Genomic DNA, 25,774 nt, shown 5'->3' with positions numbered 1-25,774 from the left:
TAGTTTCGTCAGTGGATCGACTGATCTGTTGTTTGTTCGAACGCGTTGTGCGCCTCCATCCGCCATTGTATGCTTGCAAAGTTTGCTCCATCAAACCGGGCGGATAAAGCAAATCGGTGATTCGCTATCTGAAAGCATTTCTGATTATCGTTATCACGATTATCGCATCGAGGCCATGTTTTAGCTGTTTGGATGCTGCCGAATAGGAAGGACGAATCAGCGAAAGCGCATTGAAAAAATCGCATTCTTGCTCGTTATCGTTATCAGTAACCGACTGTATCGCGGTTTGCGCATCTCAACATCACATTAGCGAAACACCAATAGAAGCTGATTAATTATACCGAATAACAACGTCGCACCCACTATGAGCGAACAGACGTACATTTCGATCAGAATCTTATTAAACACACTTTGAAATAAATGGACAAGCTTTTTGCTTATAAATAACAACATATTTCTTACTAATAAGTAAAAGGTTCAATTTTAGCTTGTTCGAAATAGAGAAAAAGGCTGCTTTTTTCTTTGCTCTTCTATATCTATGCTTCTTCGTATTTTATCCCCGATACCTAAGGCGTAAGGCATTACTTTATAGCTAAGTATCAATCAAAAGGGACTTTACGGAAACAAATTATTGAAACTGAATACGTTGAGACCAACTTCCGTTAGAACATTTGTCAAAAAAGTACTTAGTAAATGTTGCTCTTTTAGACTTCAAGTTTCTGTGCATACATACACCTTGGTAACATTTACCTAACTATCTTATATATTAATTGTTTTTGTTTTACTGTAAGGGATAAACTCCCCTTTTTTTGTTATTTGATATATTTATATATGTCTGACTTAAACTATTTTGTTCGAGATTGTTTTAGAGCTAAGTAGGGATAGCGTAGTCTGTAGCCAAGGAATAAGCTCACCATGAAACGAAAAACTGGGGCACAAGGAATACTTAAATAGGTTAACCATATCGCCTAAAGAACTTGCAATTTGTTCAACGGTTCGAGAATGTTAGCACCAAGAGGCACCGTGCCTTGTGGCGAACTCTCCCCTGTCAGGACATCTCATGTTGGGGTATATTTAGCGCTACTTAAGAGTTTTTGATTGCCTTTAGATACTCTTGCACGAAGGCGGGTACGGCCGACCTCTTAACATCTGTCTCTATCCATGCAACTCCACGTATCTGAACCACAAAACGTCTCGGAAAAAAATCCAATTCAGTATTTAATACGCGTCACACCTGAGGCAGGTTGATATCTAAGCAATGATTTATTAGATTTGTATGTTTTCATAATGACAACTCCGACCCGCAATAGCCAGCATAAATGCCTTTTGGCGATCCCGACAGCTGCTCGATACGCGACGGGACCCATTGTTAGAATCGTCATTTTACTGCCTTCTACATACTACAGAGGGATGAGTAGTCGTGTCGTTTCATTCAGGTACTCGCACTTACTACTACCGTGGCTTCTATATACAGTTACAACTCTAACGATAGCTATGGCTAAAGCAAATGTCCAAGTGCACCTTGTCGTCGACCGCTTTCTCTTAAACTTTGACCTCCGCTATTTGTCAACGGTAATAAACCTCTGACGAGAGTGAACTAGTCTGACGACATCGTTGATCTAGTTTTTACAATGACATCGACAATAGCGGCATTCACGACGATGTCGTCACACGAACTATAGGAATAATGATAATTGTAACGAAAGAAACAGCTAGCAACGACGAGCGCTTTCTATTGCGTGCCCGTTGTTTTATGTCTAAAAGTTCTGTCACGCCGAGTCGTTTGTTCCACTCAGCGAAAAACGAAAGTTGCTTTTACTATGGTGGCTAAATTTGGTAGTCACAATATCGTAATCACCATGATCAGACGCGTTGACAAAAAAAGATAAGGACGAAAGCTTCGCAGGCTGCTAGTGCACTTTGGTCAAGCGGCGTTGACGAAATGTTCAGCCGCAAAACGACGTTCCACCCATGGACGCTTCAGAAACCGCTTGCTCTGGGGCTGTCATTCAAATTATCAGGAAATGGCTGGTTATACGGTTGCACGATAAACAGACGGGCAAGACGCTGGGTCAAAAGATACCCTAAGACGCAGACTCAGTACGGCTCGTCCGATTATGGCAGCCCGAATAATACGGCTAAGGCGGCAGAAATTCCGTAGCGCAACCGTAATCCGACAGGAACAAGCGGAACAGAAGTATATCTAGCAGCAGCAGAAGAAACCGCTGTCATCAGCTTTACAGCGGTAGTGGGCACAACTGTGGTAGTGGGACGAGCATAGATAGAGGGGCAGCGACGGCGTGGACGCTCCTGATTACCAACGTTGTCGTTGGTGTCATTGCTGCTACCGCTGGTTTCGTGTGAAGTCCTGGAGCCGGTGAAAAAAAGTTACGCTCCGCTAACGGAAACTGTCTACCCTTTCGTATAGCACCACGGTGGAACAGAAAATCCAGTCAACTCGAGACTGCCATTTTCAGCAAATGACAATGCGCTTTTATTGTATGTATATATACGTATATATTTACGTGAGGTAGAGAAAATACGAGTGAAAGCTACGAGTGCTACTGAATGAAGGCGGAAATCAGGTTTACAATATAAAGATAGTGTTGACACAAACGTCCCACGTTCTGCAACTGATGTAATTGCCTGCTTGATGTGATAGCGAGAAACACTGTCCTAGATGAAGAATTCGAGGTAACAGAAACACTAATGACTGGCTATGGATATGCTATATTCATATCAAGTAGTTTTTTTGTTGGCACTGACAAAAAATTGTGGGGAATATTGAGAACAGTGAACTACCTGCTCGACCCATGTCGAATTCAACCCAATTGTCAAAACTGGGCAGAGCCGCACATCATTTACTCTATCTAATGTTGTGTACATAAATATCTCAATGGTATATCTCCTCAAAAAGTATTCGGATCCAGCCTTTTTTCGTTGCTGAAAACGCTGAGCAGAACTTCGATGTGGGAAAAGTATATGCTCTCTTTTAATGATCTACCAATGGCCAAAGGTAACAATTTTCTAAACTGCAACAATCATTTTCTATGTACGACGGAGTATCTGTTCTATACGGATATAATATTTACACAGTATTCGAAAGTGATCCACGCTGTCTCTAAGAAGCCAACAGGCTGCAAATCTCACAAGAAATGCTTTCCCTGTACAGCGTATGTTCCAGATGAATTTGTAGATAATATTTGCAACTATGTAAACGGGTAGTATAATTACTAATTCAATGCGAAAACTATGAAATACAGGGTAATTTTTATATAGACATATATAGACGTACTTTACTATTTCATCAATTACTACCACAGCCACAAGAAACACATTTGCCTAGATCGTGTGGGGGCTTCAGAGAGAAGTCATGATGAGGCCATAACCCAAAATGTAGTACAGTCAAGAGTAACGGCCAAGGCACTGTATTTTACACAAATTTTGTGGCTATTTTCTCTTATCATTGAATCCATGAGCTGCTCGAGTAAAGTTTTCGGTAAAAAATACAATAAAGAGAACAAAAAAATCTGCTCCTCTACCCCTCCCTTTTTTGTGCCTATCCATCTCTACTTCTTTTTTTTACCGCGAGACTGTACTAGAGTTTAGAGTCAGTTTGTTCTGTTGTCAACGCGGATCTGTTCTTTTGGCCTATTCACTATTCCAGCTTAAGGCTGAGCAGCCTGATAAACCGTAACTCCGTCTATGTGCTCATTGAATGCTGTCGCACGGCTATCTCGCTATCAACGGAAACAGCGTACTATTAGAATATCTTCACATCACTCTGGTTTGTCATTTGGAGTCTTATTGTTGTCTCCTTTACCCGTGCTGCTGCCAAGCTCTTGTTGTCGACGTTGTTGTTTATTAAATAACGATGACTCATTTATAGTAATAGTGTTATGTGTACTGTTGTTTACAGGGAGCGTATTCTCTCGCGTTAGGTAATAAATCATAAGAGCTATTGTGATACACATCAAAAAGTAAGTATATCTCGTTGGAAGGACCATTGGGAGCCGAACTTTGATGTCCGTATTTGTAACATAATGTACATACATTTTACTGTAGTGGTTAATATCAGCTGATAGAATACCTCTTGAATCAAATGTTCTATATTCATAACGTATTGAATAGATACCGCATTCTACTTCACACAGTTAGTTTCAAGTTTAACATCATGTTGCACATTAAAAGGTGAACTTAACTTGATCAAATGGTTCCCTTTTAAATCCCGCTTAGGATATTTTTTTTGCACTTTAGACAAACGTGGTACCGCAGTTTTAATAGTTTTCGATATTGATGATTGCTTGATTAAGGGGGATTGACGAAGAGCGAAAATAGGAGTAGGGGCTGACCTGTGTTTATTAGGAGGGATGCTTGTATATTTATCTGTCCGCATAACAGACTAGAAGCATGTTCCATTTGTGCACATGGCGTTATAGACGCGTATCGCTGGAGCCAAAAACAGCCAATCGTGGCATCAGCAGACTGGTGTTTGCGTCATGCACCTTTTAATCACACGCCACAGTTACTTCGGTTGTGATAACGGGCAAAGGTTTCTTACAACGAGCTATTAGTAAGCGTTGAATATTCATGATTTTGGGACTTTTCATCACAATGTATCGATTATATTCATGCTATATCTCCGCTTGAGCATCCATTTTCATTCAGCCTGTGTGAATCAATCAATTGCCGAACAGTCAGCATTCGTAGCAATGTCCGATATCTCTTAACAACAATTTGTTCACCCAAATCTATTCAATAAAGCATGAATAGATACAACCAGATCCGCGCCTCTTGCGTAACTGTTTTCGCTTGGGCATGTTTCACCACTTACGAAATTGATCTAATGCAATCTTCGCATAGAAGCTTCTTAAAAGCAGATGATTTATTAGTTCATTACCTTGCAGCCCAGTGAGAAGTAGGCCATAACTTGTCTCACAACAGTACCTAGCCTAGGTCACGACCGCAGCTCAGTTAACCGATAACGGAATAGCCCTACAGGTAATTCTATGAGCGGCAAGATCCCCTTCAGTTTTGACGATCTCGCATCACAACAACAGTGACTGCTTCCTATCGAGGGCATACGCCTGTTACAAACAGCAGTCTAAATACTAAAAAGCAAAGTTCAACAGGGAAATAATCTCAAAAAAAGGCGAAAGAGGTACAATAAGATATTTCCTCGTTTTCCGTTAGCTCCGGCTCCCTGAGAGTTCTAAAGCGCGGCACATTTTTACCTGTTTGTTGCTTCATTGTGGCTATTAAGGGGAGAAGCCGACAGCAGCGACCTGACAAACCTCGTTAACGGCCTCATGTAAACGCAGAGTAGCGACGAAAGTGGCAGCAACGACAGGACAACGCCGCTCTTACGGCCGTGTACACGAATTCTTGTAAGCGTTGAAGCGTCAAATGCAAAAGGAAACCTTTTTGTGTGGTCGATTCATCGGCTGGTGAATGTTGAGAAGTCACCATGTCCGGCTTTAAAAGAACTTTGACATCTCAAACGGTGGCAACGTTAATGTCTTTTACAGTATGTGTACGATATAGACAGATTATTGTCATCAAAATGAGTCCTTAACTGTCCTCTAGAGAAATGCTTTGTTTTATGCAAGCTACTAATGCCATAGTATAGTTCTGTGCGAAGGATCGTAACACTCTTTTAAACGATTTTCATGAATTTATAGTGGTTTTTAGCCGCTAGTTAGTTTTACATTATGACAAAAGAACAGGCATTTCCCCATCCCTGGATCAAGCTCCGCATAACGTTCCGCCGACCAGTTCAGGACGACGGTCAGTTAAAAGCTCGGTGTTCATGAAAGGATTAATAACAAAGACTCAATTGCCATGCAGTGTAGTGTCGCACTACGACAATGGTACGACGCAGGCTTTGAGCTGAATACGGCTTCGTAAAAGTGGGAGTTTTCCCACTTTTACGAAGCCGTATTGAACGCATCTTCGGCTCAAGATGGAGTTTACTCAATGAAGGCAGGTATAAGTAGTACATATATATACTATATATATATAAATATATAGTAGCATTTGTTATAAGTAACATATACGTAAACGACGTAAAAGTTTGCAATGAGGCGTGAGATACTGTCAGAGTTCACCCTGTGTGACACAGATTTCAGTGGTATAGTGATGAGCAAGCATTTTATGAACACGTGTCAAAATGACGTTGTCTACTGAAGCAAATATTTCGCGATGACACAGATAGACACACACACGCACGCACGCACACACATATTTTCCGAAGAATAAACAAATAGCAGGCACTACTGTAGCGCCTCATCTGATACGGCAAAAGGAAGGACCCTTTGCGTAGTGACTAGAGACCAAAAGTAAACAAACTACCAAGGTACTGACTTTTTCTAAGGTAAAAGAAGGCTGACGAACAGACGCCAAGTAGCAAATAACTTGTGGGAACGCTAAAAACAATGAGAGGAACTACTGGACAGGTAATGGTGTATAAATGAAAATTAGTCGACATTAATACTATTTCTGAAGGTACCTGCAAGCCTAGATGTATGCATTCCTAAGATACTAAAGCAGTACCATAGGTGCAAGCAGTCCAATTGAACGGCAAGCAGATATAATCAATATGTCACTACTGCTTCTCTGGTAAAGATGGCAGCTGTGTATTATAACAGGTCGGTAGTGAACGAGACGGTATGGTTGAAAAATGATTGGCACAGAGAAGCCATCACGCACTATTTTCACATCTGCAATTTGAAATTGAAGTACGCCTCGTCCAGGTATCTCAAAAGTGAAGAATAATAGGAAGGGTGGGCATTATGGCGACATCGTTACATGGCCTGTGTCGAAAACTAGCGCAGTTTTCGATTCTTTAGAAGCTGACGACAGATCAGGTTTTAGTCCATCGGCTTCTATAGGAAAACAGCAGCTAACGGGAAGTTTGATTAAGTAAATCTTATCGGAAAGCAATGTTATTTTGATCATGTAAGTAAACGTTGCAGCAAAATCATGAGTTGCATCTGAGCAACTTGCTAGGTCCCAACGTGACGAGGCTCGTCAGTGAGAGAGCGAGAGAGAGAGAGAGAGATTAACAAATTGCTCTAATTTTCATCAAATTCGATAATATGCGTAAGTCGTGAGTATTAAATCAGTGGAACATGGGTCGATTCCCAGAAGAGCTTATTATTTTCTACGGCAGATCAGCCTTTCATCATTCTTCACTTACTTTTTTTTTCTATTACCCTAAGAATAGCACGCTGCTATTAACGAGAATCCTAAATATGTTCATAAGTGTCGTAGAAGAAAAATTCCAGCGATAACGCGAAGATCTTTTATGTTCATCGCGTAAGATATCCTGAAACCTCTGTTCACGACAATCGAAAGCTTACCACCAGTGAGTAATCGGCTGCTGTCTTGTGAGCTAGAAAACTCAACCAACCCGCTCATTGTGCTTTTTTCGTTATTGTAACAACACGCGAAACAATAGACATCAACATTATCGTCAACAGCGCTCGTAACGCTAAGAAACAATGAAAGACAAGATTCAGTTCAGTGTTACAATTGGTACCGTTGCAATTGCTGCATGCAGTGACACGTGCAGCTTGCAGGCATGTAGCAATACCGTAAAGTAGTAACAATATGAATGACGGTAGTTACTGTTTATTCTGTATCGAACACCTGAACAACGTAATTAGCTTTACGTTGTTATGTATAGCTAAGTGCCAGCATAATATTATTCGAAATGATTTAGAAAAAAAAAGATGAGCAGTTCTGCCATCCACTATAGTAACGATTTGTTTCGGTGTTAAACGTTTCCGTCAAATCAAGGTATACTGTTTTCTTTTTTCTTGTTATGATAATTGACACTATGCGCGTAAATGTTCTGCATTGAAAGTTGTACCTGAAGACATTTTTGGGTGGCGCCATTAGATATACATTAAACATCAAAATTGTTTTCGGTTTATGTATTTGTCTCTTGGAGAACTCTTTGCATAGAAACGGCCATAGTTTATTCTTTTCATAAGCGGAACCCGAAATCTTTATGAGTCGGACCGCAGTAAAATCAAATTTTCACAACATAACCCTTCCTTTAATGCATTTATTCGGTCAAAATCGCAGAAAGATTATAGTGTTTACATATAAAATATATGTCAATAACCCATAATCTAAATGGCCATGACGATCAGGCTAGCAGGATTCGCCTCAATAACGTACCTCGATTTTAAGCGAGTGATGACTGATAGTAGTGAACTAGCTAGTACCGAAAAGAACGAGCGTCCTACATTGTTCAGGTATTATCACTGTTATATATTATATATTTACATAGGGAGCGAACGATCGTAGAGACTAAGTTAGTAGACATCGTCAGTGCTATCACACCTCACTCATGAAGACTGCTCTCATCTTGCTCTATGGATAATCGTTTGAAGCCAATGGAAGGTCTTAGGACGACGTCGACGCTAACCCGCTGTATTGGCTATGATGGCAGTTTTTTGTTGGCGTAGTAGCGCCGCACTGAAGTATGCTACTCGATCCGGCCAATGTGGATGCCTTCGATCTGACTAACACAAACTGGGCGGATTTTTCACCTGGGCAACTCTGTCGTCCTGACACGCAGTTAACAGGCACCCAACTCGCTCGCAACTTCGCCGTGCGTGTCATCGACGCCTAGTGTAGTGTCGAAGTCCAAGCAGCTCAGTCGCCAGTCTCTGATGGCATTGACGAAAGTTTGGCACGTTTCCAGAGATTAACGGCAACGACTACAGTCAAACGACAGCAGCGCCTGCATAGGTGGCGCTTGTGGGACCGGTCCTACGCCTGTAGGCGAATGGCAGCAACATTATAGGCCACTTGCTTTCTTACCTTCGTTAGTATACTAGACTAGATAGCTGCATACGCGTCTACATATGCATATCGTGTCTAACAACTGGGTTTCTGTAATTTAGAAACCAAATACGAAATTCTATATAAAGACGACCGGAAGTTGGACTGTTCAAGCTATGTCGACGGAGGACTCAGGCCAGATCGGAATCAAAAAGTGGATACATGCAGCTGATGTTATTGTCGACCACTTTATTTCCTTACATTACACGTAGTCTTATTTAGTAATAATAATAATATTTAATAATCTAATTTAGCCCAATTTGTTTTACGTATACTTCATAGATCATGTGTGAATCTATGACTGAAACGCCATGTGGGCTGGGCTTAAATGTATGGAAAGAAACACAGGATACATATTTTATGCCAAGTTATACTCGATATTTATGTTCGAAGATAACTGATGACAATTACTGAGCAGCAAGATTCATTCTTATGATGTACTACAAAGAAGAGTAGTAAAAGCTTAAAGCTTTCTTCTTTATTCTGAAATCGTAGCTTCCCAATACGTCAGGGACCAGAGTCCTGCATAGGGAACATTGTACTTTATGTTTTAATATTTGTGATGATGAATGAATCACCTAAACAACCTTTTTATTAGAAATATGCTTTAAGCGTACTCCTCAGGCGCATCGGTAAACTTTTTGGACAGCTATATAAAATGTAACATACTCCAACGAATATTCTAGTAAATGGTCGTAAACATTTTATGCTATGTCAAGGCAATACATTGTTGTAACTTTTTGGCGATAATAACTGAAAGTATCTTCATCGAAGTCTGGTCAGAGCTTTTCGAGTTGCGCACCAAATTCGAAGTAACTGCAACTTTTAATAAAAGATACGGTTACTTCAAAGGTCACCAATTTGAAAACACGAATGAATTTTAAATGGTTTTTTAATTAATTCGTGTAAAGTGATCTCGTTCCTATTACCACATGGAAAACGTTGACTCGATGTATTAAGGGTGCCCATGCAAAGCAACCTGGGCAATATGGATGCCCAGGTTAACATTTTTGGGTGTTCAAGAAGATATTGACGGTCATTCTAGCTAGTTAGCTTCAAAGTGGCATATCCTAGGCAAGCGAAGTTGCATCGGACCATCGCGTCAAGTCTGAGATTTGACAGTGGTATATGAGCTAAAATAATAAGCATATTCTGATTCGGACTAAAAATAGAGCGCTTTGAAAAATCGCTATATGTTACGCCTGTACTTTAACAAATAAATGCTGCCCAAGCCCGTAAAAAATGGCGCTCGATGTGGTCTAGAATGGTTCACTATGGGAAGAAAGGGCCCAAACAAGGCTACAAAAAAAAACTTTGCTGTCTGGATAGCATATGCCAAGCGATTTGCATTATCGTGTATGCGAAATTTCATACTGTAGCCATTTCAGAAACTCTTAATTACAGGTGATACAAAGTAGACTATATAAATTATGTGCGAAAAAGATCATGGTCAAAGTAAGAGAGGGTCGAAGATATGTGGCAAAATTTCAACCGATGCCAAAAAAAGTGATGCTATGTTTTTGGTGGGACTGGGGAAAAAACGTGCATTATAAGCTGCTGCAGCTCGGCAAAACGATTGATTCGGACCTCTACTGTCGACAACTAACAGCATGACAACAATCCATTAAGAAAATTCAATCTAGCGAAAAGGGAAGGCATTGCCTTGCACCATGACAATGCCAGACACAATAGCCCTTAAATACAAAGCCAAAATTGAGAAAATTTTGGATGGGAAATTTTTATGCATAAGCCATATGGCACTCCTTTAATAAAGCTATTTAGTTTCGATAGAGCGATTTGTTGTCGCTTAGAAGTGACGGAAATTCTGTAGTTATGACGCTGGGGCGTAGCAGAACAATGGCAGAGGATCGTTTATTACGTTTAATTTTTTCTGTTTATATATTTAATTTGTACGTACTCATTTTGCTATACATGCTGTTTTAAAACAAAAATTTCTTTGGAAGTTCGCAACATGGCCAGCCCAAACGTTAGTGGAAAAGAAATTTCCTTTTGAAAATTTGCAGAGTGGGTACTCTAAAAGTTGGCTAAAAAGACAAGAAACGTGCACGACAGATTTTCAATGGGTTCAAATAGGCCTAACTGCAACACAGATTGCTGCTACTAAGGAAACTACAAAGGCGAGATTTGCCAAGATCTTTTTGGAAGCTCTTTTCAAAGCCGTTAGTGGTCAGTAAATTATCTTTATTATTATTCCATACGGAAGTCCTATTTATTATTGAAGAAATTTTATTAACTTCAGCCCAAGTTAACATAAGCTTTCCTGTAGAACAACAACAACACGTTTGTCACGTTTATAAAACGATTTGTTTTAAAACTTAACCAGTTTTGGCTCAACAAAAGCTACTTAACATTTTCAGTAAAACAAATTAACAAGTTGAGGTGCGATAGCGAACCGTTGCGAACGAGCCTCTTATACATGAGCTGCAAGATGTATAAACAGTTAACATATACAACTTATCTTTATGCGTACGAAAAAGGGAATCAGTGAGAAGTCTTGAAAAATACTTCAAATACGTCTTGGCGTTGAAATCCAAAATAGTTGTTGTTATAGCGAGTTCTAGACGTCACATTAACACCTGAACGGCGCTGTTCATTCCTATGGTCAGTTATGCGCAGTGAATTTCTATTAGTAGCATGAAGCTTTCTTGGGGTAATATAATCTCCTTTATGATTGAAATGTATAAGTCTGACTTTGATCTTATATTTTAGCAACGGCCAATGTCCTGTTTTTTGAACCAAATATAAATATTATTGCTGTTTAGGCAAGCAGAGTCTATTGCAAATGCCCGATACTAAATGCTATCAGACAGTTGTACCCTTGGAGTACTCTAACCTGTATTGCTAATGTGATAAACAATGCCAATACTGAACCTTTTTAGATAGTTGCAAATAGAATTATCTAGTAGAAGTTCACTTCACTTTAGCATAACTAATGCTTACCTTGGAAGACAGGGCTGCGTTTAGTTCATCCCTTAATATAAAAAATCCTTTCCGCAAAATATAACAACACAATCAATTGGACAAAGGTCCTATAGTACTCTATTCCTAGATGTGTGACGTAGGCCTGAATGATGAGTCCAAGTTTCTCTGCCTCCTTTAAACCATCAATAATAAGTAGTCTATGCCGCTGTCACACTCACATGCACAGCGTTACTCCTTTTCGAATCAACGGTACAATTCGTTATACACCTTCTCAACTGTACACTCAGATGACCGCCAAGCGGGCAAACTATCAGTGTTATTATTAACAGTTTGCTACCAATATATCAAATAAATTCACCGAAACGTCTCACCGGCTCATTTGCGCTAAAATCGGTATCAGGCATCGCTAGTACAAGCTAGATAACTGCACGTGTCACGAGAATAATAGGTCAGCGCCTATAGGTCGCGCGGGCCTTCACTGACAATCACACGTGACGCGTTTTTTGGAACGTCGAACGGCTTGAACAGCGGCTTGCCGCCTACAACGTTGTCTCCTAGCCAGACTTAGCAACGAAGGCAAGTGGATGATGTTGGATGAAGCGGCGGTTCCACTTACCACAAAATAGCACCGCTGCAGATTGCAGCCTGATCTGCGTTTTGTCGCTATTGCCCGTGCGTTTGCTGTTACCGTCGGCGGTCCCGACGACGAGAATTATACTAGCACTGTTGTTTGTGAACTGTCGTTCTTGCTGCAGAAGCAATAGCAGCGGGCCGGCTTGACAGCAGGTCGCCTCTAGGTATTTGCGTATGTGTGTTCTGTTGCTACCATGATCCGGTCTTAAGTCTAGGGCGCTACCATCATTGCAGCTGCCTCTCACTGGGCTACTGTCACTGACAGTACGACAACGGCAACAACGGAACGAAAAGACGCCGAGACACGTTCTTGTTTAACGCGACAGGACCAGCACGTGAATCTTCAAAAACTGGAACGGTGTCACAATAAAACTTCGGTCAAGACCCCAAAAATACTGAAAAATACCGTAGATCCTGGTGGGGCACTGCGATATCTTGTACAGGGTCTGCCTGGTTTCAACAGACGGATAGAAAGGGGAAAGCAGCGGTCGCGGTGTCGAGCAATGCGTGTTGCGAACTGCTGACCATCGCCGACACCGACTGGTAATGCTGCAGCTACACGAGGATCGCAGAACATCCCTGGGAGAGAAGGTAACGGGGGGACAACCGTAGCGGCGAATGCGAGGCCGAAAGTTGAAGCGTCGGAGAACCGTTGGCGACTATTAAGAAGCACCGAGGAATATCAGAGCTAACGGGAAAAGAAGCGGATCTGGGAGGGGGCGCTGTTGCTTGGGAATGGCGCCAGGTCGTGTGCAAATAGGGAAAGCAGGCTGTATTATGTTGCCAGCGGCTGCGTCGACATACACCACCGCGAAACTGACTAGTGAGATTTACGTTTAATTATTCTGATGTAAGCAACGGGCGGCTGCACTCACCGGTGGGGTGGTGGGACGGTAGAATGGAAGTTGAGCTGATTCTGGGACTAAACAATGCTAGAATCCAGATGTCGGTACGCGCCAGTTCCATATCATAAACGAAATATTGCCAAACTAACATGTAATAAAACGCATATACCCATCGATTAAGCGAGCTTTTCAAAAAATGGTGACAATATGTTAATTTCGCGCTGTATCACTTTGAAAAGCTGTAACTGTAGAGATAACAATGAAATAGGCGTGAATTGCAAGGCGGAAAATTACTTATTCGAGTTCCTTCCTGAATTGTGAAAATTATTCAAAAGGAGAAGTAGGTTACACTGGTTTAGTATACAATTGACTTTAGTTTAGCTTCAAGCTAGATGAATAGGTCCGTGCAAAGCTCTTTTAGGTTCTCGGTTTGCACTTTATTAAAATGCATGATCACCTAGAGTTAATAAATCGCAAATTGTCATGCGTTTTCGAAGTTGACATAAATTTGAAAGTCGAACGAAAACTTTTCGCATTGTGTCGATCAGGCTCCTGCTTATTTCTATTTATCTGAAGGCTGGATGAACCGACGCAAGGTAGTTCGTACTATTAGGTTTAATCGGTTCATAAGAGCCCACTTCCCTGCAAACTTGTAAATAAAAAAAAAAAAAAAAAAAAACGGAATAGATAGACGGGCATGGTCTAAGCATGCAAAATCAAAAAATTCAACGATATTTCGAAGACGATCAATGCTCAAGAAAAAAAACACCCAGCTGATAAATGGAACAATAGTATTTCTACCTTGTTTCGCTCGTGGTTGTCCATTTGGTTACCGCGTCCTTAATCGTAACCAAAAACTCTCCCGTTATTATCAGCAGGCATTTTTCACCGACAGCTGTTAATAGCTTTCAGAATATGCCTGAAGACATATTTAACAATGAGAATCCTTAGTAATCTGTGAAAAGTGTCTATTGTAAAGTTACAACTAACTTTCTTTTGTGCATTAGCATTACCGTTCGCTCGGTACGCCGAAACTGTTAACTTGTGTTGGCCAAGCTGATTTTCTAGCTAGACTTGCAAGTATCCCTAGCTATTTGTTCATAGAGAAAGAAACTAAGAATGCGGTTTTAGAGAGTTAGAGTACTCGAAACGCGCAGGTGGGAAATGGTTAGGCTCATTAAGGAGCACGCCACAATTGAGAGTCTGGAGAGGATATTGGACCGAATTCATATCCACCCCTTTCCTCATCTCAACGCCTTTCAGCATCCCGCTCTCTTTTTCTCTATCCTTCATAATTCGTAGTCGCTCCCTTCGGCAGTCTCTAAGCACGACGCTATGAGCCCATTTCGTCGACTAGAGCATATGATTGTGTTCATCAGAGCGATGTTATGAGGCAGCACGCCTACATCTTGCCCCCAATCTGCATACTGATTCAAATAGCCTTAGGCATGCAATATTGCCGACAAGGCCGGAAGTTATGGATGCGTTGATGTGCGTGTCGTTAATAATATATCAAAGCAAACTTTTTAAACTTAGAAGTTAAGTAACGCATTCAATGCTGTTATCTGTTTTATGCGTGTTTCGATTTAAAGAAGTATTAGATAGTCCGTACATATATTCGGGATAGGTGAATATGCGTCTACTCAACGCCCTCAACATAAGCCCTCCCTCCAAAAGCACGTTTAGTCAGAGGATTTCCGGCCGTTCGGCAAGCACGTCCAGCAACAGCGCCCCCTATACGACGTTGAATAAAGGGGTTGTTTCTAATCCGACTTTGTAGGACTCGGCGAGAACTTCCAGCTTCCGTTGATGCGTCGTATTGAAACCGCATGGTCTGGTTAGTTAAACCGGCGTCTGACTCTGGCCCTGTTCTTGACATCAACTCATCCTGCGCAATTTCTCACCGCCGGCAGTCACTTTCCCGCACGTGGCAAGTAGCCGAGCTAAAACCCCGACAACCGCAGCCGACATTAAGTCGACGCGACGAGCACGCCGATTGGCTTGACAATAGCAGCGGCAGCAGTTAGAGAAGTCACTAGGCGTACCCTCACTTGGGACCTGGGCGAAGTCCAATGCGACAATTTGTGCTCTGCGAGTATCACGGAGATGCTTAACAAGTTGTTGACTGTGCACAAAAGTCGTTCATACAAAACTCACTGATTGTGTACCACACCAGGCCCTTACGAATTCCGTAGGTTCAAAAGGTGTAATCGTATCGTAAGTTAGATATTGTAAACGAATTATTGTGGTATGGCTTCAATATTTTTCCTAATGAGTGTATCGTTACCGGCATTTCTAAGAGCCTTGACCAACGATGATCTCTACTTTGGCGGTAAAAGCGTGCTTCGCTGTGCGGCCCTGGAGATGATTACTCAACCGAGACAGGTCGAGTGGTACCATGAAGATGAACTTATCTACGTTTCTATAATACAGGTATGTAAAGTTTATGATAGCGGAACTGTAGATCGACAACGTTGATTCTGCTACACGCTTGTACGTTATCAGTATGTAGGTTAAGCACTAGAGTTTTGTTTTACTCATGCTTGATCCTGGCTTGTGGGCCTAAACGTGCACTAAGTTAATTTCGTCCACGACTGAAAACTTAATAATGCCTACAAGTGCCAAAAACTACCTCAAAGTTGTTTGCGTCACTTTCAGTTAATAAGCAGATTTAAGACTTGTAGATCGTGCGTAATATTCCACGCCCAGTATTTAATGCAAATGGAACAGCTTCAACGTAGGCTAAATAATTACTACCTCTTTAAGGAAGTTGTCGTTGCAGGGCAATATGTGACATTTGTTCTATCTGTAAATTAATGACTTACTAATATATACAATTTACAAGCTTATTTATGCTAATATATGAGAGCTCGTCTAAGAAAAATTTAGGCTAAATTCGACAGCAGAGCGTGTCGCAGATTTAAAACCATCCTAGTTTAACCCACAAATAGTGACAAACTCTCAGATAAGCGACATAAAAGCTCAATACGATTTTTAAATAGATATAAGGATAAATGATAGTACTAGGTTGTTAAGAAAAATTGAAACGAGTTTAGAGAACTTTTGTGTGGGCAAATCTATTAGATAATTTGAGCGAAGCAAACCTCGTCGGGGGTCGTATAAGGTGTGCCGAAAGTGAGTACTTTTTCAAGGGCTAAAATCTCTCGGCAACAACTTTCCTCAACAGCAATTTGGCCCGTGCTTCAAGGAGAGCTAACTTCGATATACTTCAGGTCGGACGTGTAATGCTAGTCAACTGCGCTTGCGCAGTGACCTGATAATAAATATTGGCCAGCAAAGAGTCAAACCTTTGAAGTGGAGTGTATGATGATTGTGTGTGCACCAACAAAAAGAACCTTTGAAGGGCCTTGAACGCTGTCAAGGCCCGAACACCCACAAACGATACTACTCTGATACGGGGCAAGCGTATCATCACATGTATGAACAAGTTTGAGTGCATCCAACAAAGTTAATAAAATGCCCCTACAATTGAATAACAGGCACAGCGTAATGGGATCCACTTGCTTTCACATTCACCGTCGGCGACGTGGGGCGGTCGAGCGTTGTTTAATCCAAAGACTGTTTCGTTACATTTAACTCGGCTAACCCCACAGGATGCTGGTCGTTACACGTGTCGAGTACTTGGACTAGATGGTGGAGATTCTGCAAACGAAACATTCTATGTCAGGGGTATGTTCAGTTCAATCAAAGTGAGCTTTATCTTAAAACTGCGTTAGGTAATGTCCGCAACATTAAAGTAAAGTCAAGGCTTACCCTAATTAACTTTACTCCAAGGTCTGACGTAAGACATACTAGCAAATGGCAAAATTAATAATTAACCGATGATGATCGTAGGTCCTATGAGGGATCCTGATCTACAGGTGGAGTCACCTACATTCCGAGGAGCGATAAATTCTAGCACACCGAATGTGGGACCATTTCATGAAGGACAAAGCCTTGACTTATATTGCACTGCAGATCCCGGTAGGTCCGTCCTAGTAGGTATTCTCACACAAACATAGTAAGTGCGCTTTTGCGTACCGTAATGTCTTATCTCAGTGTCCACGTACTAGAGGTCATCTATATACATAAATAGCTAACATATCTGACGTAAATAAAGCTTTAACAGAATAAATTTAATATGACACTTTTACTCACACCACCACCACCACCAGCGCCTATAGAATGAAAAGGTTTTTCAACATTGTTTATTAGCTATTAGGGCTAATTATAGCTACTGACCCAAATGTCACGTTTCCCGCTGTCTTTACTTCTGCGCAATACATTCAAGCGGACCCTATGTTTAGACAATATGAATGGGTCAGATAGAACTAGACACGAAGGAAACTTCCGTAAACTTTTTGTTTCTATGTCGTGCAAAAAACACAAAGTAGTTAACGTATTAGAATCTTTAATGCTTGTAAAGTACGCCAGTCACTATGATAAATCTACCGCAATAATCTTGATAACTCCGTAGAACTAACAAACCATAAACATGTTGACGTGTCGTCTTGTAGGAAGCTGCGCTGACAGCAGAAGTTTCTTCATTCAAACAAAAAAAAATTGCTTCTAGTGTATTTCTTGTGTAATTTACTTTCTAATTGCAGGTCGTATAGGAGATAACAAACGTTTTTTGTTTGTAAAGACCTAACCGCGATCAAAAAGGTCTTTCTATAAACTGCGTTGTGTATTTTACACAAAGAGTAAACTATATTTGCAAAGGGTAGCTGGCGCCTATGAAGATAACGTGCAAACATCTTACCGATGAAAGCTTCTATTGCTCATCAACAAAGATAGCCGAGTTTTTAATAAGCAATTATTCATTGAAGTTTTCTATTTGTACATTTTTCAATTCGGTTGTTCCCTTTAACTTGACCTGCGGCCTGTCACATGTTTACGATGATGGCCATTTATTTCCCTACATTATTTCGACTGTCTTTTGTAATTAAAACAGGAGACGTTTTTATAATAAGATATTGTAGTCAGTCACATGACAGAACGTCGCCACATTTCTATTCTAGTTGAAAAATTCCTATTAATATAGGTAAATAGTAATAGATAATCAGGTTTAATATAAGTAGCTATAGACTTGCAAATGCTATAGTTTTTTTCCGAGCTTTGCGGTCAAACTTCCTTCGTTCGTGTACGATGATTAATTATACTCAATGCTAGCAGATCCTGCAGTAGTTGTCATATGAACTGTATTTACGGTGTTGTTTAAATTAATGTCGACCTCGAAGTTAGTCACAACTATTTAACTTGCGTTTTCTCAACTCGTAGCTTTCCCACAGGCCGAAGTTATGTGGTATACAGTCAATGACGACCTTCAAAGGTCCTCTCTTACTATGCCTGAAATAGGTAAGATTACAGTAGCGGCATGGACAGTTGAGTTTTCTACGCATCAATTTTTCAACTTTTTCTAAATTTTGCCTAATTTATAGTAACGAGAAGAGTCGTCTCGGACTAATTGTAAATGATTCCGGCTTATATAAATGCGTAGTGAGTATATGTCGATAGCTATGGTTTTCAACAGCTTTCAGGAAACATTTGAGCTCCCTTGATACTTGCAGTCGACGAAATTCTGTCAGTCTGAGCTACTGTTATATACGAAAGGTCAAAAGATCACAGAAATATATCGTTTAAGTGATGCAGCTTTAACGTTGTGATATTGCAGCCGTTATATTCTTCGCTTGTTATACATCGCAGTTGAGGTATAGAATTAGCCCAGGCAAAGTTTACCGTTCAACGACAAACTTCTAATTAGCCCAGTCTGTTGTTAGTTGTATACACTTTGTAATTATTCTGTACTAGAATTCAATTTATGACTTCTGACATTGTACTAAGATCGCTTTCGAGGATAAATACGCAGATTGGGATTTTGACAAATCCATCATTTTCTGACCAAATAATGATATTATCTAGGTTCATAAAAACAAAAAGAGTTCGATCTGATCAAAAGTGTAGTAAATGCCAATGCCACGTTTATATTTTGTAGGTCAAAATCATCTGCGTATTGAGAGCCTGGGACGACTGCATGAGGGCGTACGACTGTCCTGTCGAGCAGAAGATAAACGTACCGGCGAACAAAGGCAGTCTATTTTTATTAAACTAAATATATATTTTCGGCCGCTCGAAATTACCACGTCGAGTAATCGGGTGAGTTGAAGAATCAACTGTATGTACAAGCCATTAAAAAAATCAGCCAGAATACATTTGCTTCCGATGCGGTTTCCGGAGTCATCTATCGTATATTTCGGCTCACGAAGAAAAGGAAAAAAAGTAGTTTAAAAATTTAGCCTTCGTCTTGAAGCTCAAAAAGTTAGCGGCATTTCAATCCAGATTAGCTGTTTGAACTCTTACGTTTTCTTTGTCAGATGCTAACTTTATCATAACACAGTAGACACTTAATTCTTGAAAGGATTATTTCTGGCGGACATATTTATATCATTTCTCCGCCGTTCCATTATTTATGGCAAGTAAATAGAATGCCTTATTGGACTGCTAGGAAAACCTGACAATGTCACAGGCGGATCCGTTGTCATCCAGCCATTGCCGTAATGCGCTCTTGTAAATCTTGCCAACTTTCAGCTATATTAATATTCTTCCTAAATCAGTTGCCCTTCTCGTTTTAGGTGTTGTACGCTTGGGAAACATCGGAGCTTGAGTGTGTAGTTAGCGGTTCTCGACCCGCACCAGAGATCACTTGGTTTCTAGGCAGAAAACGTGCGGCTGCATCATTCACGCATACGTCGTTCAACGGTAATGTCACCACGAGCTCACTAGCGTTTAAGGCTCATCCTGAGCATCACGGTCTGACCATCACTTGCCGTGCTACGAACGCGGCTTTTCCAAATGATATTCTCGAAGAGTCCTGGAACCTTGTGGTACACTGTAAGTACAGAGTTCGATTCGTTTTGAGCGATTCATGTCTTCGAACTAGAAGTTATAATATTTGGTGCGAGAAACGTCTACGATGACTTAATTTTCTTAGATCGAACATAGATTGATCTATTTTCTTATAGACGCCCCGGTTGTGGACTTGTATCCATGCTCACGAAGAGAAACACAACAGCCGTTGCCTAGTGAATTTCGTGTCTCCACTGGAAGCCCTGCAGGCTTCATTTTCGCAACCGAAAAAGAGCTGTGCCTTTGCTGTTCCATCTTGGCCAATCCTTCGCCTAACTCTATCCGTTGGTCGCACAACGGAAATCTCATTGAGTTGAATTCGTAAGTCTAGATTTGCTTTTTGAGTTATACTCAATTTCATTATTTTGCTGATGTAGGTCTTTGTCAGACACTACGTATTGGCTGATTGGCTGTCGGATTTTATGGTAACCTAAAAGGCCCAAGTAGGGTCAGTACTTATTTATTATATTATATTACTTATTATATTAGTCGGTCAATTTTCACCAAATTAAAAACACAGACCCTCTCTCGAATTGTAGTACCGAACTGATGTCTTGTTACGGGTTCACTGTCATGCTTTACTACCGTGTCCCATCTCCACGTTAGTTTATCTATTCCAACTTGTTACAGATTTGCACGTCCTAAAGGACTCTTCTAGCTTGTTATTCAAATCTCTGGATATTGTTTGGAAAGGTGATAACTCGTGCACGTGAGCCCTGGTTAATATAAGTGGTGTAAAAGAATTTTCAGTTGAACCTATGTGGGGGAACTTTAAAGGCCTCTGTCATGTGCAACCTATCGTTGCTAACTTTGCGGTCGGGTCTTTTTTTGTCTTTATTTGTTAGCCTTATTTACTCCGCACGACCTTTGCCAACCGTTTTTTTCAAGCACTTTGCGGTACATAAGGTTCATCCGGTTCTATCAAACGCAAACGCTAACCTTTTTAGTTGGAGGTCTGCTTTAACACGGGATTTGGGTTTATTTCTTCGCTTCATATTGACCTAAAAACACTACATCCGGATCTCGTGTAGTAATCCGTTAGTGCTAGAAGCGTATGATCAGTCGTGTTTCCCTGAAAGCTTAGTTCAGTTCAAGGGCATCTAAACCTTTAATTTTTGATAAAATGATATAAATTCAAGAGTGGCTGACGGTAACCGACTGTTCATAGCCTATCACTTTTATCAAATAATTAACTGTTTGCCATAGAAGGTCCTCGTCGATCTCAAATACCCACCGGAGCAATGGGAATCCTCTAATTCCAAAAAGGCATTTCTGAGATTAGCAAACTACTTTAGAAGATTTTATGTTCAGTTGCATAGCGTTTTTGCTGTATACGGCATAAATATTTCAAGTAAGGCGTCCTTTCTTCGGTTTCCCTTTAGCTTCAGCAACAAGCAGAATAGAGTAGGTTTCGAACGTGTCTTTTTCAACCTAAAACATCCATCCTTAAAGTCTGAACTCAGGACGCAGTTTAGCATACTATAAAATTATAAAAGACATAGCGGAAAAAGGGCCCTTTCAAAAGGCACTTAGGGATAGACAAACCGTGGAAAGTCAAAAAGGAGAAGGACATTTTACATCGGTCGCTTGAACGTATCGTAAACACGGCCCAGCATACAACTAACTGAAACTAACATCTAACGACAATAGAACTTGTTTCATATCTACGTTAATTGGTTAATGAAACTATCTAGATCACGTACAATTGAGACTGTATGTATGGAATTGAGAATATATGAGGATCTGCACTAAATATGAGAAACATAATTCGACGTATATGAGCATACTCACCCACACATTGAAACATATGCCACACACCTGTTCCTAAATAGTATTTATTTTCTGTTAAATTTTTAGGACATCTTCCCTTCTACGGATTGGCCCGCCATTACAGCCCCATCACGAAGGCACATACTCATGCTTAGTTCGTAACTCAGTCGGTGAGACTAACTCAGCCCCTCTTCGAGCTATAGTTCATTGTACCCCGAATCAGATGGCCGACGCTTCGTTCACTTCGCCGCTTTTTAGGTTTCGTTTCGTGGGTTCAGTTATGGCGTTGGCGGTCCTTTTTGCCACCGCCCTTACAATTGTCGCCGCTTGGCGTAGGAGCGCAGAACTGGACAGACGAAACCCTCTTGACGCAGTGGCTGTCCTAGGAAAATAACCTGCCTGTATAATTTGCAGTTTTTCCCAATGGCTGCGCATAGTAACGCACTTTTTCGATGCATAATTGAAGTGCACCTATACATTTTGCGGTAGCGATCTCGCAGGAATCATGAAGTTTGCTGGCCTTACATTAACTTAACCGTACGTTGTTTTCGTGACAAATGTGACGTGACGGCGTGATTGCTTTTCATCCGTGGCAGCAGCTAGAATCATCCGATAATCTTCTTTATATAGTAATATTTCAGCACAAAAGCGCCGAAAAAACGTCATACTATGCTAATTACAAGTGTACTTGTCGGACAACGACGTCTTACAATAAATGTTACCTTCATCGATACTTTGCCATTATTTACTCATATATACAAAAAGCTTCGGTGTATTTTTGATTCGAATTCATTAATATGGAGTTATCGTCCACTGCAACACCTGCACCTGTAGCCGGGTGTTTCCCAATGAAGATTGAATGAGCTAGTTGTGATTAGAGAGACTTTATTATAGTTATACAGATCTTCCTTTCGACACGTGCGCTACATGTCTGAGAGATCCGTGCAATCTGCGTTGGCGAGCGCTATCTAATTAGCCGACTGCACGCGCTCAGCCACGTCATCTACTGGATTATTATTGCGAAATATGTCACTTAAATGCTACAAAATGGCTTAAGAGTTGTCTCGTTGTCATCTATTTCGCAGTGAGCAGACGCCCACTTTGCTTCTTTAGCAGTTTTGCGTTCTGGTGCTGTACATTGACGTCGACTGGACCAATGAAAACTTAGCGAACTTCGAAAACAGAAAATATCCCGCTGTATCGATTCGTTAAAAATAAGCATTTATTTGAAATAAACACTTCTTCCTATATAGTAATAATCATTCATGATACATCAGCTTTTGCATTCGAATCTTTAGATATATTTTATACACATAATATTGTTGTTGTTACTGCTGCTGCTGCTGCTGGCGCTGCTGCTGCTGCTGCTGCTGCTGTTGTTGTTGTTGCGGCTGCTGCGCAGTTACGCTCTCCCTTTCTGCCTATTATCGTCATACTTGCAAATAATAACCATTCGAATGGTTACATACGAAGCCGCCTGCTGTCGGTAGTTTCGTAACAGTTATATGCATTCTTCGTATTCGTTGCGCAGAACTAATGAGCCATACTCACATCTCTGCAGTTTGTTAACTAGCCATATATTCCGTTTCGCAATGTAAGTTCGTGTTGACTGTTTCTAATTTCGTCATTATTCAATATCCATTGTCACCGTAGGTTGCGGCAAATCGTACCTATTTGTATGTGTGTGTTTGCACGTGCCTCTTATCAAACAAGCATCGTTCTCTCCATACTGGCTTAATATTATCATTATATATGCTATATATATATATATATATATATATGCTATGTCCTCGTAATCATTGCGTTGCACTCATGCCGAGCCCTACTGAAATGTCATACGCCATAAGCTAGATCTTTTAACTCGCATCAACCCCTTTGTCAATTTCAACTTACCGGCAAGCTTACATTGTGTTAACTTATCGTATTGATCGATACGAGAATTGTGAAAAGGACAGGACAGCCTGTACTGATCTCGATTCAATGTCGTTTCAATAATTTACACATGCAGACACTGCATAACTTGGTAGTAACAATCATCCTCATTATTATATTATACTATAATAAGATAAACATTGAGTATAATTCATACGTAAAATAGTATAGTGGCTTGCTATCATTCTACTGTACACGATCATTGCGTTATAGATAATGCTACGTTGATCATGTAGGAGGGTCAGAGGGGAGCAATTGTAGGTAGGTAGGTAGGTAGGTAGGTCAACTGATTACTGACTAGGTAAGGAGCACCTCGTCCACACCTATTTTCCACAGATATGAAAGGATTGATCTATAATTGTTCACGATATACATTTCGTATAAATGTTTCACACATAATTCATCGAATAGATAACAAAGAAGCGTTGATTAGATCATAATCATGACTACTGATAATATTTATAATTAAGAATTTTTCTTCTTTATAGCACAATAGTCGCCTAGCAATGCAGAATCAAATAAACGTTATGTTACTATCCCTGTTTGCTGTAATTAAGTCATCGTGCAGAGCAGAAAAAGGTTCCATTAATTTGAATTATCTGTATTTCCAATGGTGTTTTCGATGCGCTTTCGTCATCTAGGTGTTCTTGGTCACTGACGCTGCATTTTTATTAATCCAAACTGGCGATTCCTCTACTCATGATACAATTGCTTCTATTTATCGCCTATCATACATTGAGTTTAGCTTATTACATGGTTTTATATATATATATATATATATATATATATATATATATATATATATATAATGTTAATGACGAAAGCTCTCGTTTGCTAGATTGCACGGTACCCTTTGTCCACCCTATGGTTTTTTGCGGTCGTTTGTCGTTTACGCTGCATCGGCTATACCTTGTACAAGAAATTATACAAAAGAGATATCTAAATAACTTTTAAGTTACCGCGCCTATCGAGTAATATTCGCTCTACTCAATATGGTGAATAACTTGTCTAATAGCTACGTAATGACAGTAGTAATAATGTCTAGTTAACTAGCTACCCAGTCTTTATAAAGTGTGATTTGGCAAAATGAACTGTTTCCCCTTGCCATTTTTCTACTAGTATAAGTGGTCTCCTAGATCTTTTCTCAGTTGTTGCCATTGATCGCCCTTCACGGGTACTGCCGCGCCCCAAAACAAATTTTGTTGTCGCTTGAACTACGATGGTAATAACTACCCTACATACGATTAATGCCCATTAATTGTTAGTAACGAGAAGAGTACTAATTACTATTAAAATAATGATAGATCAACTATCTAGTTAATTGTCGACAGCGGCGGCGGCGGACAGTACAACTGCTGCTACTGAGCCTGCTGCGGTCTCCGCTGGGTGAGTACAGTTCCCATCGTAGCGCCGCTCTGTCCCGGCTGATCCCTACCCGGGCCTTGATCCCTGCGACTCTGATTAGATTGTTCGATGGCCGCTGGTGGCTGAGGAGGCACCATTCGAGTCCACTTTATTAGTGTCTCAGGCGATCTGTAGAGGAAAACGAGTTTGGCGAACAAATCTTCCTCGAGTGCCAACTCCTTCGATTCTCGTACGAGATAGATATCCATGCAGAGCTGAAGAATGCGATCGACGTTCGGCATGTCATCGAACATGATTCTCGTCGAAGTATTGGCAATAAAGCCGCGCAGGAAACGGGACACGAGCAGGACGAATGTCGTATACAAGCCGACAATTCTACAATTTACATAATACGCATATAAACAGGTTTTAGCTTGGAGTCTGCCATCGATTAATTCACCTGACGTTACTAAGAAAACCACTGTCAGCGGTGTAACTAAAATTGTACCACTACGGAGTCGCTCACGCGACTAAGGGGCAAAGTG

At 40.7% G+C, this 25,774-nt stretch overlaps 3 protein-coding genes across 12 annotated transcripts in view; 1 reads left to right on the top strand and 2 right to left on the bottom strand.

Moving 5' to 3' along the window:
- Positions 1–11,933, bottom strand: part of LOC111244637 (uncharacterized) — a 40,934-nt gene extending 29,001 nt beyond the window's left edge. Inside the window, exon 1 of the mRNA XM_022791933.2 lies at positions 11,818–11,933. The gene's annotated coding sequence lies outside the window, so the exon portion shown is untranslated. The remainder of the gene's footprint in view (positions 1–11,817) is intronic.
- Positions 6,074–22,686, top strand: LOC111244636 (cell adhesion molecule 4-like). 5 transcript variants are annotated; one of them, XM_086981036.1, is made up of 9 exons: positions 6,074–7,800; positions 15,578–15,710; positions 16,778–16,967; positions 17,133–17,261; positions 18,558–18,635; positions 19,273–19,433; positions 19,910–20,168; positions 20,300–20,504; positions 22,041–22,686. In XM_086981036.1, exons 2-9 carry the CDS (start codon positions 15,642–15,644, stop codon positions 22,345–22,347), a joined length of 1,398 nt encoding a protein of 465 aa, XP_086837162.1. In that variant the 5' UTR covers positions 6,074–7,800; positions 15,578–15,641; the 3' UTR covers positions 22,348–22,686. The 5 variants fall into 5 exon arrangements, with proteins under 5 accessions (XP_086837162.1, XP_086837163.1, XP_086837161.1 ...); XM_086981037.1 differs by lacking the exon at positions 6,074–7,800 and having other exon boundaries at positions 12,340–15,710; positions 16,892–16,967; XM_086981035.1 differs by lacking the exon at positions 6,074–7,800 and having other exon boundaries at positions 12,340–15,710.
- Positions 22,687–23,153: 467 nt separating this feature from the next.
- Piezo (piezo type mechanosensitive ion channel component) overlaps positions 23,154–25,774 on the bottom strand; it is a 52,547-nt gene continuing 49,926 nt past the window's right edge. For all 6 annotated transcript variants that reach the window (XM_022793786.2, XM_086981023.1, XM_022793780.2 and 3 more), the window contains one exon: positions 23,154–25,625. In XM_022793786.2, the coding sequence (XP_022649521.1) occupies positions 25,244–25,625 (382 nt within the window). In that variant the 3' untranslated portion in view covers positions 23,154–25,243. The remainder of the gene's footprint in view (positions 25,626–25,774) is intronic.

The sequence above is a fragment of the Varroa destructor genome, unplaced genomic scaffold, assembly GCF_002443255.2.
Source record: "Varroa destructor unplaced genomic scaffold, Vdes_3.0 BEIS01000002.1, whole genome shotgun sequence".
Lineage (NCBI taxonomy): Eukaryota > Metazoa > Arthropoda > Arachnida > Mesostigmata > Varroidae > Varroa > Varroa destructor.
This window is presented reverse-complemented; position numbering and strand designations above follow the sequence as displayed.

Bases quoted from the DNA above. Each gene is read 5' to 3' on its own strand.
- LOC111244636 (XM_086981035.1), top strand. From the start codon at position 15,528: ATGGCTTCAATATTTTTCCTAATGAGTGTATCGTTACCGGCATTTCTA. The intron at 17,262-18,557 runs GTAGGTCCGTCC...CTCAACTCGTAG, and splicing joins ATATTGCACTGCAGATCCCG to CTTTCCCACAGGCCGAAGTT. The intron at 20,505-22,040 runs GTAAGTCTAGAT...TTAAATTTTTAG, and splicing joins AATCTCATTGAGTTGAATTC to GACATCTTCCCTTCTACGGA.